The sequence below is a fragment of the Sceloporus occidentalis genome, unplaced genomic scaffold (genome assembly GCF_023333645.1).
Source record: "Sceloporus occidentalis isolate IW3139 unplaced genomic scaffold, rSceOcc1.0.p SCAF_17, whole genome shotgun sequence".
NCBI classification, from domain to species: Eukaryota; Metazoa; Chordata; class Lepidosauria; order Squamata; family Phrynosomatidae; genus Sceloporus; species Sceloporus occidentalis.
Window position 1 is genome coordinate 3,898,789 of NW_028316997.1, and position 15,937 is coordinate 3,914,725.

The window sequence follows — 15,937 nt, forward strand, 5'->3', positions numbered from 1 at the left end:
GAACACGCCTCCCCCGCAGTCCACAACATTATTTATCAGAAAGTGTTTTTTCCCTTTAAGTTTTATTTATTCTCTTTAACACATTGGCTATTAGAGAAATGAAAATATTCACACTCAATGCCCTGCTCATCCATCTGGCATTCAGTGATTGAGTATTTTCCCAATTTTGAATATTTTTTAGACATCTCTATCTCTTTTCACTGTAAGAATAAAGACATAAATAGTGAACTAAGACCCAAAGCCCGATATCCCATCGCACAGGCACTTTGTATTTCAGTAGTGATTCATTCACAACAAATATACTGGATTTAACAAGGGAAATACAGGACAGAATGTGGTTTATTCAATAAACCGTGAATTGAAATAAGAATTAAACGTCAAACATAGCAATGTATTATACAGGGCCAACTCAACCCTTCTGTAGGAGAAACTCGTAAAGTTAAGCCCTTTGCAATGCATAATTCAGTAAGATGAAATGTTTCATTTCACCTCTACTTAACAGTTTATTGAATAATTCAACTGGAACACAGACCCTTCATGTAGAGTTGTCAGCGCCAAAGACAAAAGATTATAAAACTCAACAGCTAGAAGTTCAACATTCTTCTAGATTGTTTTAAAAAAAATTACCATATGTAAAATATATTGTCAGAAGAGCAGGCATAACTGTATAAACACATTTTAAAAAAAGATATTTACCATTTTACATAAAAAGTTTTTATATTTGGCACGAGACAGGAAATAATTGCATTAAATTAAGTTATGGCACATTCCTATATGGATTGAAAGGCACAGGACATTATTGCAAACTTAACTGCTGTTTGTGCAAGGAGCAATTTTTCAGATTCTGATTTTGGACACAAAAAAGTCCTTCCTGTAGGGACAAAATGGCCACTTTTTTCCCTTGTCCACGTTCACTTCATGGGACTTAAGATACAGTGCTTTGCACTGTGGGGAACTTTACAATTTTAGACTGTTTCACAGTTCTAAGGGACATGTCCATTGAAGGTCTACTCCAGTTTACTTAATATGGAAGTTCCTCCGTCTTTTAAAATCCTGTCAGCTAAATTTCCCATTTGTTTCTTCACAATCTTCAAATGTCTCTCGTGTAACAGCTTCTGTGTGAGGTATTTTTCTCTCTTGATTTTGTCCCTGGTCTCATTGGAAATGTCAGGGATAATGTATGATATAATGAACTTCACAAAATAGACAATATGCTGTGGGGAGAAAAAAAATAAAAAAATAAAAAAAAGGAAACATACATAATTAAAAGTCCTGTTACTAAAATGCACTAATCCTACAGGAAGGGTAGTTATGTGTTATGACATCTCCATTTGTATTTCTATTATAAAAGTTAGGGTCTTTAACCCCTTCGTGACAAAGGCTGATTTTACTTTTTGTACCCTTCGTGACAATGGCCGTTTTAACATTTCTGCGCTGCTCGTGTTTAGCTGTAATTTTCTTCTTTCCCGTTTACTGAACACACATATTATATATTGGGTTTTTTTTCAGGACAAGAAGGGCTTTCTTTAGATGACATTGTTTTGATTATTAAATTTAGAAAAAAATGACTGTTTCTAACTTTTAGTTAAAAATCTTTTACTCATCTATAAAAGGTAATGATAAAACCTGCTAAATAGATTCTACTATTTGTCCTGAGTTTAGAAATACCCAATGTTTTTATGTTTTTTTGCTTTTTTCTACACATTATGGGGCAATAAGTACAGGTAGCGTCTTGCTATTTCAAAGCCATTTTTTCCAAATCTGGTAATTCTTCCCCCCATGTGCCATTTTGGGTATATTTGAAGCCGGCCAATGCAATTTACTCCATCAAGTCATATTTTTGAAAACTAGACAGCCCAGGGTATTCTAAATGCTAGTATTTTAACCCTTTCCAAGCACTAATTCTACCATTAGCCTTTGTCAAACTTTATGGTAGTAATTTTTTTTGCATTTGTTTTTTCACACACATTTTACTTTAGGTATGAATAAACAGGTTCTGGTATGTGTCAGTATCATAAAACACCCCAATATGAGTTTAGCAACATCTCCTGAGTACAACGATACCTCACATGAATGATTTTGCCTGGCTGTTTGGGGGTAAAAGGGTCACATTGGGGGCATGCGCATTTTCAATGTTGAACTTTGGCGTTTGCCGATCAACTGCCCATGCCCTATTTGGTAGATCTTTGAGCCGGGCCATTTCAGTGTGCCCAACAAACCCATATATTTTTGAAAACTAGACACCCCAGGGTATTTCAAATGCTAGTATTTTAACTCTTTCCATGCACCATATCTACCACCAGTCTTTGTCAAACTTTGTGGTAGTCATTTTTTTGCATTTGTTTTGTCACACACATTTTACTTCAGGTATGAATTAAAAGGTTCTCGTATATGTCACTATCACAAAACACCCCAATATGTGTTCGGCAACATCTCCTGAGTACAGCGATACCTCACATGAATGATTTTGCCTGGCTGTTTGGGGGCAAAAGGGCCACATTTGGGACATGCGCATTTTTCAATGTTGAACTTTGGCATATGGGGATCCACTGCCCATCCCCTATTTGGTACATCTTTGAGCCGGGCCATTTCAGTGTGCCCAACAAAACCATATATTTTTGAAAACTAGACACCCCAGGGTATTTTAAATGCTGGTATTTTAACTCTTTGCATGCACACATTTTACCACCAGAATTTTTTCAAAGTTTGCAGTAGTATTCTTTTGTGTGTATTTTTCCCCCACACACCTATGTAATGTATGAATTTACAGCTCCTGGTATATGCCTCTGTCACACGACACCCCAATATGTGTTCAGCAACATCTCCTGAGTACAGTGATACCCCACATGCATGGGTTTGTCATTTTTTGGGGGGAACTAAAAGGCCACATTTGGTACGTGTGCATTTTTCTAATTGGAAATTAGATGTGTGGCCATCCTTTCCCCCGTGTTAATTGGGACCTTGTTGAACCCGGCCAATTCAATTTACCCCATCAAATCATACATTTTTTAAAAGTAGACACCCCATGGGCATTTAATATGCCAATATTTTAACTCTTTCCATGCGAGAATTGTTTTAAGCTAATGTGCTAATTTTAGAACTTGCTCACAAAAATATATATATATATATTTTTTTTTTAAATGTAAAAAATTTTTTTCAACTTGAAGGTTCCCCTGATAGTGACATCAGTGGGAAATTATTTTTACATTTTACTGTTTTTTTTACTATTTTTTTTCTAATTATTATTAATTTTCTTTTTTAATTTATTTTTACTAATCACACTGTGATTAGAAAGCTGGGCTCCATTGACTTGCATGGTTGAATGCAGTACCTGTATTCAACCTGCAAGTGGAGCCAGAGTTCTCTAGAGGGTCTGGAGACCGTCTAGCAAACTTTTTCATCTTTATTATTTTTTTTCCCGGGCCGCTGCCATCTTGCTGATGGCGAAGATCACCGGCAGCTGCGGCTGTGACAGCTCTCCGGAGCGGTCACAGTCCATCTAGAGGTAAGTGTTCGGTGTCGCTGGATGCCTCCTGATCGCCTCCTAAACTCTTTTAAAACGGGCGTCCGCCGCCATACAATGTATGGCGGTTGTTGATGCCCCAGGGAGGGGCCAGAGATGGCCCCTGGTGCTGATCATGGCGTTGCTGAATGCCTCGAGTTCGAGGCATTACAGCAACGCCGTTTGGGTGCAGAAAGCGAACGTAGATCGCTTTCTGCACCCGTTTAATGACGTGCCGGTTCTGGCACGTCATTTGTCGTAAACGACTTGTTTTTCCGTGTCGTGCCAGAACCGGCAATTGTCATTAAGGGGTTAAACTAAAGAGGTGAGAATGGAAACAAAAAAAAATAAAAAAATGAAAAGCTGCTGTTCCATGCCCCTCCTTAAAACAGGTTTTGATAATCAATAGCTCCTTAACATGCATGAAATCCTGGACTGCATATTTGGACATTTTATTACCTCCATTACAATGATGAATGAGAGTTTGGCAGCAATAACGTGCCAGTAATATATGCTGTGCTCATACTGATGTTCGTGGCCAGGAGGGTATCTGAAATCACGGTATCTGGAAAAGAAAAATAACATATGAATTGTAAGCAGGGCTCATTTTCTAAAAGGAAGTGTACTAGGTCACCATATCTTGGGTGGTCACCTAGCATTATGTAGACTTATGTCCCCCACAAGTTTAATAATGTCCATTTACTCTATGGTGTAACGTATGCCAAGGAAAGGAAGCATGGTGATATACTTCAACTGCAACCCTTGCCAGGTTGTCCTTAAACAAGGTGAACCTGGCATGACCCTGCTGAAATCAGCAAAAGCAACTGTAACCATGGTTCTATGTTCAATAGAGTTCAGAGTAATCTGAAGGCTAATCATCTTTTAATTGAAATAATAATATTGCTGCATTATTTTACCTCTTATTAATTTACATTTCAATCAGATAACAATAGCAAAGCACTATTTGTTACATATGGTAATTTTCATCAGAATAGTTTGAGCTATGTCATTTTACAAAACAGGCGTACAACGCTGTGAAAAAGTATTTGCCCCTTTCCTGGTTTCTTCTATTTTTGCCAGATATATTTGTCAGATTTTATGTGTCAGATTTTATGTACCAGATTTTTAAGGCTCTGAGACTCCAGCAAACAACAACGAGTGCCATTACCTACAGACGGAGAAAACTTGGAACAGTGGAGAACCTTCCCAGGAGTAGCCGCCCTACCAAAATCTCTCCAAGACTGCACTGAAGACTCATCAACTGAAGACTCAATTGCTTCAGTTAAGTTCGCGATATCACAATAAGAAAGATTGATTAAAGGTGTGAAAAATGGCATCCATGGAAGAGTTACTAGGCAAAAACCACTGCTGACCAAAAAGAACACAGGGGCTCAGGTCACATTTGCCAAAAACATCAAGAAGGGCAAATACATTTCTCACGGCAGTGTATAATAGATTAAAGAAAAGTACTACACATTAACCCCCTTCAAGACCGGGACGTACCTGGTACTTCCGGGTCGAAGGTCACCGGCAGACCGGGACGTACCAGGTCCGTCATCGATGATACGCGATCCAGCGTCGCTTTGAACGCTGGAATCGCGAGGGGCGGCTGCTACTGATCGCTGGGGACACCACTCCCCCTCAATTCCGTGCACGTGATCGCTTTGCAGTGAATCACGAGCACGGAATTTAAATATTTAAAAAAAACTGCGGTCTTCAAGGGAAGACGCAGTTTGCCAACGCCGGTCCGGAAGGGGTTAATAAGAAAGAATTATACACATCGTTTACAAACAAGATATTTTAAAACATGTTATCCTTTGTTAGAAAATCCAAAGAGTTGGGATGGAGGTGCATAGAGTCAATTCAGTACTTGCCTGCATGTTGTTCTGTCACCAAACCAAGGCAGCGGAACAGGTTTGCTCTCATTCTTGAAATCAGCTATGTTGAAGACTGAGAGTGTATTATTTATATATCCTTCCATTGTGTATGAACTGTGATCTCCATAAGGAGGCACAGAGAAAGACCAATAATACACCAAACGAGGAATCATATCAGATGTAAATGCAATGATCATAGCCTACGATAAAAGACATGACATTTAGATCATCTACACAAAATGCAGTTGTAGCTTTCCAAAATATCTAATCATCTTTAAATTTTTATATAAATGGCTGAAATCTACAGTTGTGTAACTAAATACAGCATTATAAACATCATTCATATTACCATATTTGCTCGATAAGACGACCCTGATTATAAGACGACCCCCCAAAAATCTGAATATTAAATTTATGAAAAAAAGAAAAAGCCTGAATATAAGACGACCCTATAGGAAAAAAGTTTTACCGGTAAATGTTAATTCATGTAAACTATGTGAACAAGTGTTTGTTAATAAAAGCTACGATTGAGAAAAATATTTTTTTTTATTTCCTTTTTTTTCAACCTGCCCCGCTCAGTTATGCACATCTGCCCCCAGGCTTGCCGCTCTATCCCAGAAATGCCTTATACCCTATATATGCCACTGTGCTACATGACATGCCTTTTAACCCTCTATATGCCACTGTGCCCCATGATATGCCTTTTGACCCCCTATGTGCCACTCTGCCTCCAGAAATGCCTTATACCCCTATATGCCACTCTGGCATTTAGGGGGTTAAAAGGCATATTATGGGGTAAAGTGGCATATAGGGAGGTATAGGGCATTTCAGGAGGCAGAGTGGCGTATAGAGGGTTAAAAGGCATTTCTGGAAGCAGAGTGGCATTAAGGGGGGTTTAAAGGCATTTCACAGAGCACTCTGCCTCCAGAAATGCCTTATGCCCCCCATTTAACACTCCCTCCCTCCTCCAAACTTACCGGTGCTTCTGAGTCCCCCGGTGCTTAGTCCGGGCAGCGTGTAGAGCTCTACGTGATTCGCGTAGACAACTTCCGCTCTGCGCGAATCGCATAGAGCTCTACACGCTGCCCGGACTAAGCACCGGGGACTCAGAAGCACCGGTAAGTTGGGGGGGGGGGGGGGGAGACGTGTAGAGCTCTACGCGAATCACGTAGATTAAGCACCGGGGACATAGAAGCACCGGTAAGTTGGGGGGGGGCATACACAGGAGGATCCAGGTCCCCTGCATCGCTGCGGGGGATCTGGATCTTAGTCTCATAGTCATACCTATTTGAGGTCTGATTATAAAACGACCCAGATTATAAGAAGAGGGGTATTTTTCAGAGCATTTGCTCTGGAAAAAACCTTGTCTTATAATCGAGCAAATACGGTATAATGCTCAAACCCTTCCCTGAAATTCTTTTTAATCAATTAAATTTTGCTACTTCCATCTATTGTGGTAGGGATGCATGTCATAATACAAAAGTAGACACTGATAGGTTGCTGCCACAGAAACTGAAAAAGCTTCTTAAAAAGTTTATGTTGGTATTATGTGATTAAGCTTTTAGCGATAAAAACAAAATGGGAGATCTGCCATGGTTTGTTTTCTGAGCCTACTGGAAAGTAAAATCAATGCTGTGGAACAGCACTTTTAATCAGCCATTGATATATATTATATAATTATACTGGGTGAATTCCAGACACTTAGTGATGTATCCTGGCAACTAGGCCTAGGTCTTGTCCTGAAAGCTCGGGGAGGCATCAGTCCCCCTGCTGCAAAACCAGGAAGGGGCAAATGGTCCTCTTGGGTGTTAAGGCCCCATTATCCCGCTGCTCAATGGCTCGGTAACAGTGCAGACCATTGATCTACCTGGCCGGCCCATTATTGAGCACAGCCTCCATACACCTTTCAATGCGGTGGAGATGTAGACAAGAGGCACTAGGCGGCTCTGCTCTAGGTCGGGCTGATGACAGCACGGAAGGTAAAACCATCACTGGAGTTTCTTGGGCATCCATATATAAGTAACTGTTGCAGGTTAACCTTAAACCATTGTGGACCACTAACCAAAACTGAATAGCATTTTGATTATTATGATGAACATACTTTGCATCAACATTTACAAAGAATGTGGGTAAATTAGATTATTCTGAAATGCCTGACATAGCACCAAACAGTGGCATAACAATATGGAAGCTAACAGCAGTCCCAAGGATCCATCTGTTTTACAGCCTCTGTAATCTATTTAGCTTGTAGTTTACTGAGGGAGCTTGATTTCCATCAGCACACATCTTGTACTGATCCCTCTCCCTACATTGTTGGAGAATCAGAGCACTAGTAAAATGAAGATGCACACTAACTGACTGTGCAAAGCAAAAAGGAGGTCTGTGCCACGGAATGCCATGCTTCCCTGCTTACTACCGCAAACTGCTAGATAATGCCGTTAAGCCATATTAAAAACATTATTAATGCAAGTGGATGAGCTGTAGTACAGGTATCCAAAATATTCGTTACAATACACCCCTGGGGTCACGAACAGGCTGATCTATTTTAATCAAGGCAAAAATAAAAGCCTGGTCAATACTGGTATGACAGTGCCATTACCCATCATTAGCTGAGCACTGCAGATTCTGCGGCTTCCACTACAGTACTTTGCACAGAACAATTTCACAACCATTTTTCACACGTATGCTAATAGCACTGCTTTTAGTATGATCAGCAATCCGGGGCCTATAGATGTGCTTAGTCGCTTTTGCTTAATATTTACAAACGGCAGTAAATAGTAGAGACATTGCTTTGAGATATTAAAGTCAGTAACTTTTTATATTAAACCTAAGTTTAGCATTATTTGTTTCCTGCATTTCTACTGCCACTCTCCCTAAATATTAGACGACAACATGAAAATCGGATGGCCAGAACAATATATCATTGTATTGCTCTTTACATTATATATAAATTATATAAGCATACATATGTATTTGTAGCCATGAACAGGCATGTGTTTACTTTGGATAATGATTTTATGTTAACTCGTTATAAGGAACCATTTGAACTTAAAGTTTAAGAGTTTAATGATGATAAATTGCAAAAGTAAAATAACATGGGTAAAAATCACCTACATTTGTCACCACGGCCAAAAGCGCTATTCCTTGCATGATTGGTTGCCATGCTCCAATATCCTGTGCTTTTTCTGATACCATTCGTCTACATTGGGTGGTGATTTTCCACGCATCGACTCGGATTTCCAATAGGTTATTAACAAGTGCCAAGAGTGGTGCAAGTGGAAATGAAGCAACGAACAAGGTAACAAATCCAAACTGAATAACTGTCAAAAAGAAAACATCACAATATAGAGATGTCACCTTGCTTGAAACACATCAACCATGTAAAAGTCTGCAGGAATATAATGTAATTTACTCCTATCAAAACTTTCAGCCTTTTTAACAATATAAACGGTGTTTGCCCAACTGGAATTTAATTCAATAAATATTAATCTGTGCATTTTAAGGGGACAGAATAAAATATACAGATTTAAAAAAAAAATAAGCTATGTCTCCAAGTATAAAAGTTATATCATGAGTTTATGAAAAAGGCAAATCATCCAATTGATATTTATTCAGCCTTATTTTAAGAAAATAATGTCAAAATAGTCATGTTTCAAAAAGCATATACTATATAACACAGGAAATGATATGATAGTATATCGTATCAGTATAATAGTAGTTCCCTCTTCAGTTGTACATGAAATAACAGTAAGAAGTCTGGATTTGGATTCCTACATCACATTAAAAACTACAAGATTGGCATATGGGCAACTAAATTGGTCTAAATAGGAAAATTGTTTTTGCTAATCAGACTCAGAATATATGAATGTAGTGGGTGTTGGCATCAGGGTTAGGGTAGGGATTTATATATATATATATACCGTATTTTTCGCTCCATAAGACGCAGTTTTTTTCCTCCCAAAGTAGGATGAAAAATCAGCCGCGTCTTATGGAGCGAAGATGCAGGCAGGGAGGGGGGGGGGGGGGCAACGATATACCGTATTGGCTCGAATATAGGCCGCACTTTTTTCCCCCACTTTAAGACTTTAAAGTGGGGGTGCGGCCTATATTCGGGGTCTGCAGTCCCGGGCGCCGGGCAGGCAGCGGGGTTAGGATACAGATCCCCCGCAGCGGTGCAGGGGACCTGCATCCTACTCCCCGATACGCTCAGACAGCCTCCCCTGCCAGCACTTCCCACGGGGGGGGGGTGCCGGCACGGGAGGTTGTCTAAGCGCATCGTGCGGATGCGTTTTACCTCTGCACCCCCCGCGGACTTACCGGAGCAGACTCCCGGGTGTCTTGCGGGGTCGGCGGGGGACGTCTACGCAATACAACTTCCGGTGCCGGATGTGCCGCACCGGAAGTTGTATTGCGTAGATGTCCCCCGCCGGCCCCGCAAGACACCCGGGAGTCTGCTCCGGTAAGTTGGGGAGGGGGGGGCAGAGGGGGACAGTGGCAGCGTATCTCGGGGAGGGAGGACAGTGGTAGCATATCTCGGGGAGGGAGGACAGTGGCAGCGTATCTCGGGGAGGGAGGACAGTGGTAGCATATCTCGGGGGGCGGGGGGGGGGGCAGAGTGGCAGTATGTTTTTTGGTGCTTTTTTAAAGAAAAAAACTTTTTCTTTAAAAAAGCACCAAACTTTTAGGGTGCGGCCTATATACGGGGGCGGCCTATATCCGAGCCAATACGGTACTCACCAAAAGTGTCCCGGACAGTCTCTGTCTCGCTTCGCCGTCCAGGGGAGGTCTTCATCTGGAGACCGCCGCCTCTGTCGCCGCCTCTCCTCTTCTCTGGTCCGTTGCGACGGCTAAGGGCGGACTGGATGGAGAGGACGGGGGGATTTGACGCAAGCGCCGTGTCACGTATGGCGCCGGCGCATGCGCAGTACGGCGCTTGTAGTCCAACTACACTTCCCATCATGTCTGACCAGCTTTTTTCTGTGCAGGCATGACGGGAGGATGATGTCCTTTTTTTATAGCCCATTTTTTAGCTCAAAATATTTTTTCCTTTTTTTTCTCCTCTAAAATCTAGGTGCGTCTTATCAGCAGGTGCGTCTTATAGAGCGAAAAATACGGTATATATGCAATCATTTAGTATAGTGAAATATTTTACTACCTATCCCTGGCACCCACTACATTCATTATTTTGTTATCTCCCAAGGAACATTTGGGGACTGTCCCAATTGGGTATACTAAGCTGTCTATAAGATAACTATCAACCTTAGTTTTTTTTTCTTTTATATACGTTCTCTACCACTGGCACTGGTATCTACACGCCATCTTATATACTCAAAATATATGGTTTTGGTAAGGAAATTATTGTTTTAGTAAAGAATCCTTGTACGTTTAGGTTTGTCTTTTAACAGTGGGGGAGCTATCAGGATTTAACAGATAGTTTGTTATTTTCATTAAAATCACAATGTTACATAGAAAATATGAATAAACTAAATATGCACACCCATCTCAAGGTATTCATAAAATAATCCAAGCTTCCCAATGGGCTGCAAGTGATAATCTTGCTCCCAACGTGGCATGATTCTTTCCGTCCCTGGTGAGCGACATCGACTGATAAGGTTCTTAACCCAGCTGTAAAAATGTGAAAACATTAGCACATTCCATGCATTTTGCTGCTGACATGTTTGCCAAAATATATTATGGATTCATACATGTAATTAAGGATTAAACATCTTTAATTAAAAAAAAAAAAGAAATCTGGGAACCATTTAGTATTTACTAATATTTAAAAAATGAAACATGAGCTCTGCTGTTGGCTGCTTGTATAATATTTGCAGTACCAAAAATAGCCAGGAAGAAGATTTAAAGCAAGTCCATCATGATAACACCATTAGCACGACCATGCTTTTTGGCCTAAAAAAAGCCTCATTTCCCCATAGTGCTTATAATTAATTACACTTGAAATGTATAAGCTTTGAAATTATTCAGTTTGGATGAATAGATAAAAGGTATTAATTATAGAGGTACTGGTGACCTCTAGCTACTTCTAATACCAGTATGTTTGATGAATTAACCATAAGCATACATGGAGATCTCCCAATGGATTTTTATTTTACAGACTTACGGAAGAAGTATTTCCTGTATGTTATTCCAGATGGCTTTGCCTCCCATTATGATGGTGAGTTGTGTTGTAAGCTCCAGGAGGCAACCGCCTGGATCACACTAAAAATGTGACAGACATGTTAGATGTTTAACATCTCAGGATTTAGAAAAAAAATAAAGACTGGACAACTTACCTCCTCGTTACGATATCTTCCAAACCAATAAACCGGGTCTCCAGGGTAGCCTACAAATTTCCCCTTGAAAAAAGCAATGTAGAAGCAAGAGGAATAGTAGTTGACAAACTGGAACAGAAACATCTTTGTGGTTAGACTGTTTTCATACTCTGTCTTTGTCCGTGGTAATTCTAAAAACAAAAGCGTAGTTCAGAGTTGAATGACTGAAGCTATCATTAGATTAAGCACAACTGCATTCTTAAAATGACAAGAGGGTTACTAATGGCTTCTTTATTTATTGTTAAGTTTACTGAATATATTAAAAGCTTCATTATTAACTAATTTTATGCAACCACTATCTCATAGCTGGAAACAGAAGTCTAACTGCCCACTCCCTTTGCATTTTACATTCTGGTTATACTTTATTTTTTTATGGAGGAAAGGGAATTTTGCTACTGGACATTGTATTTTATTTGGAACATCATTCTATGAGACAGCTGTGAAATCAATGCATCGTACCATTTAAAGGTGATTCCAGAATGTGAAGTTACATCCAGTTTCAGGAACAGGATCAGTAACAGTAGGAATCGCTTATACTGATGTCCAAGGGAAATCTTTGTAGTTTTTACTCTTAAATATTTTTAAGCACTTTTACCAACTATAGGGCTTTAATAAATCAGTATTCTGAATCAGCCTGACAGTGAGTTTTCCTAATTTACAAAGCAAAAAACCAAAAACATGCAAAATATTATATACAAATATTTAACCTATGAACAACCAGGAAAATATTTTATTTTATACCAGAAACTGCAGCTGCATTATTACTTTAGTACACTCTGCAACGTCAGAGTTACAAAATGGTTTTGGGAAACTTACTGAATAAAACGAACAATTGCCTCTGATCTTAAAACAGAAGCAGGAAATGAATAATGAAAAAGAAACCAGACCAGTACAACGTTGGCAAGCTTACCAAAGTCTGTGATCATAATTGCTACTCTCTCGTACAGCATGTTAAGAAGCATGATGATTATGAAGCTAAGAATGGATGCTGTAACTGTGGTAGCGGTTTGTGGCGTCAAGTACTTCTGGATTGCCTCTGTTCCATTGATGTGCCGTGGCAACGTTGCAGAAAATACCAAGAAAACCGAAAGTCGGTATACAATAATACCAACTACTGATGCCACGATCAAAAGAATCTGTGAATGGAACAATATAGTTACAATACCAAACAGAGGAAACTGCACCAAACATATGAACTGATAAAATCTATAAAAGTTTGTAAACCTTATGGTATAACATTGTCAATAATGGTAACAGTGTACAAACAAGGGTTTTGTAATGTCAAGTATTGAGATAGAATGTTTAAATCATGTGCAGTCTCCTTTTATTAAGGATGTTTTTTTAATATTTCTATAACTCAAAACTCTCCTATATCTGGATCAAAAGGTTAGGAAAGTGTCCAGGCCCAAGAATATATTAGGATTTCCCAAAGTTCATTTGGTCCATGGTTGGTCATTATTTATACATAATAAAATAATAATATAACATTATTATTATAAAATACATTTTTTGTCACGTACAAGTAGTTTGGAGACACCGTAGTCAGGTAGGACTCCAGGACAGAACAAGGTTAAAAAAGCCGAGGTCAGGATTCCGGAGAGCAGGATAAACAGTAAACGTAGCCGAGGTCAGGATTCAGGAAAACAACGAAGTCAGGTAACCCGGGGTCAAACATGAGAAAACAGAATAGGAAACGCTATCTGGGTACTAGCACAGGGCATAGACAACCAACAGAAGACAGCGTCTGGCAGAACTGAGGTGGTTTAAATAGGAAACCGCAGGGGAAGTTCGAATCTCCCGCCAAACTGTCATGACGTCACTTCTGGTGTCCAGGAATCGCGGCCATCATGAGTGTGGCGTAATCTCCCTTCATATAGACCTGCAGTTTGGGAGTTCGCCACTAGAGGGCGCGCGAGCGCCGAAGCAGGACGCCGTGTCCCAGGAGGTCTGCCTCTCCTGCGCGGCAGTTCAGAGGACGACGGCGGAAGCGGCAGCGTGTTGGAGGGGGGTCTCCCTCTTCTTCGTGGCGGCTGCTGCGGAGGTGGCCATGCGTTGGAGGAGGGTCTCCCTCTCCTGCGTGGCGGCTGCTGCGGCGGTGGTGACCGTGCGTTGGAGGGGGGTCTCCCTCTCCTGCGTGGCGGCTGCTGCGTCGGCAGTGGCCGTGCGTTGGAGGGGGGTCTCCCTCTAATTCGCGGCGGTTGCTGCGGCGGCGTGGGAGCCGAGGACAGGCGAGTAACAGTACCCCCTCTCAAAAGGGCGCCCTCAGGGCGACCACCAGGGCGAGAAGGGCGTCTAGCGTGAAACGCACGTATCAGTCGTGCCGCAGGTATCCAGGATCGTTCCTCGGGGCCGAGACCCCTCCACTGTACCAGATACTGTAAGCTGCCTTGTTGCCGCCGGGAATTGAGAATGACCTGAGGAGTACGTCTCTCTGAAGCCCTCCTGGCAGTCTCGGTAGTGGAACTCTCGCCTCGGGTAAACCGGTTGCAGACCATAGGTTTCAACAATGAGGCGTGAAATACCTGAGGGATGCAAAGCGTTCTGGGTAGTGAAAGTTCATAAGCCACTGGATTGATCTGCCGTAGAACCGGAAAGGGCCCAATAAACCGTGGGGCCAATTTCATGGAAGGAACTCAGAGTCTCAGGAACCTTGTAGACAGCCAAACTCTATCGCCAGCCTGATGTTGCTGGAGCAAGGCAGCGCGTTCTAGTGCGGAATGAACTGAAGCCCAGGTGGCACGAATGGAGGCAAGTCTCTCCTCCAGATCTGGAACAGGTGAAGCCGGTAATGTCTCTGGGAGAGATTGCGGATGGAGTCCATAGAGACAGAAAAATGGAGAGATTCTGGTAGACTCCTGGAGCGTGTTGTTCCTCGCGAATGGCAGCAATTCGACCCAATCATCTTGATGATCATTAATGAAGAGACGCAGGTACTGGTCCAGATGTTGATTCGCCCTCTCCACCAGACCGTTCGTCTGAGGTGATATGCCGAAGAGAAGGCCAACGTGATGCCCAAGGATTTAGTAAATTTGCGCCAGAATCTTGCTACGAATTGGGTGCCTCTATCCGACACGATCTCAGACGGTACTCCGTGGAGCCGCACAATCTCCCGGATAAAAATGTCTGCCAAGGCAGAGGCGCTGGGTAGTTTCCGTAGCGGAATAAAGTGAGCCATCTTTGAGAAACGATCGACCACCACCAAATTCACGGTACGTCCCCTGGACGGAGGCAACTCAACAATAAAGTCTATGGCCACATGAGTCCAGGGAATCAAAGGACACGGAAGAGGTTGAAGGAGGCCAGCAGGACAAGTGCGAGAGGACTTGTTAGTTGCGCACTTAGTACAGGACTGGACAAACGCTGTAATGTCCCTGCCCCAATGAGGCCACCAAAAAGTCTGTGAAAGTAACTCCTTGGTACGCGCCACTCCTGAATGTCCCGAGGTTCTGGCACCATGCAATGTCCGCAGGATAGGTCCCCGCAAACTGGGAGGAACGTACAGTTTCCCTGGAGGCAAGGAGTCCGGAGCTTGACCTTGAGAGCGAGTGATGCGATCCAGCAAGGGAGCATAACCCCGTAACCGAATGGCCGCAACGACTTTGGTGGAAGGGACGATAGGTTCGGGCTCTCTACTCTCCTCCTCTGGTCGTGCATGCGTGCGTACGAAGGGAAAGCGGGAGAGGAAGAGAGCCCACCTGGCCCGACGAGGATTGAGGCACTTGGCCGACTCCATGTATTGAAGGTTCTTATGATCGGTCAGGATCAAGGTAGGTACCGAGGCCCCTTCTAGCAGGTGATGCCACTCCTCCAAGGCCAGGATAACCACCAACAGTTCCTTATTCCCGATATCATAATTTTTCTCGGCTGCGGAGAAGTGCCTGGAGAAGTAGCCGCAAGGATGTAGTGGTCCGCTGTACGAAGCCCGTTGGGAGAGTATAGCTCCAACCCCAGATTCAGAAGCATCCACCTCCAGGACAAATGGCAGAAGAGGGTTGGGATGCCGTAACACTGGGGCCGTCGTGAACTTCTCTTTGAGAAGAGTGAACGCAGACACGGCTTCGGAGGACCACTCAGAGACATTGGCCCCTTTCTTGGTTAAGTCTGTTAGGGGAGCAACAATCCTCAAATAATTACGGATGAAGCGTCTGTATTAGTTGGCGAAACCAAGAAAACGTTGCAGAGCCTTGAGACCCGTAGGCCGTGGCCAATCCTTGATCGCCAGAACCTTA

At 42.2% G+C, this 15,937-nt stretch overlaps 1 protein-coding gene across 1 annotated transcript in view; it reads right to left on the bottom strand.

The window, feature by feature from the left end:
* Positions 1 to 1,007: 1,007 nt before the first annotated feature.
* The window catches only part of LOC149302760 (anoctamin-6-like), a 52,033-nt gene continuing 37,103 nt past the window's right edge, over positions 1,008 to 15,937 (bottom strand). The window contains exons 13-20 of the mRNA XM_089481969.1: positions 12,619 to 12,844; positions 11,670 to 11,839; positions 11,498 to 11,595; positions 10,877 to 11,004; positions 8,494 to 8,699; positions 5,377 to 5,579; positions 3,962 to 4,067; positions 1,008 to 1,214 (exon numbers count right to left, since the gene is read on the bottom strand). Coding sequence (XP_089338095.1) covers positions 1,008 to 1,214; positions 3,962 to 4,067; positions 5,377 to 5,579; positions 8,494 to 8,699; positions 10,877 to 11,004; positions 11,498 to 11,595; positions 11,670 to 11,839; positions 12,619 to 12,844 — 1,344 coding nt within the window. The remainder of the gene's footprint in view (positions 1,215 to 3,961; positions 4,068 to 5,376; positions 5,580 to 8,493; positions 8,700 to 10,876; positions 11,005 to 11,497; positions 11,596 to 11,669; positions 11,840 to 12,618; positions 12,845 to 15,937) is intronic.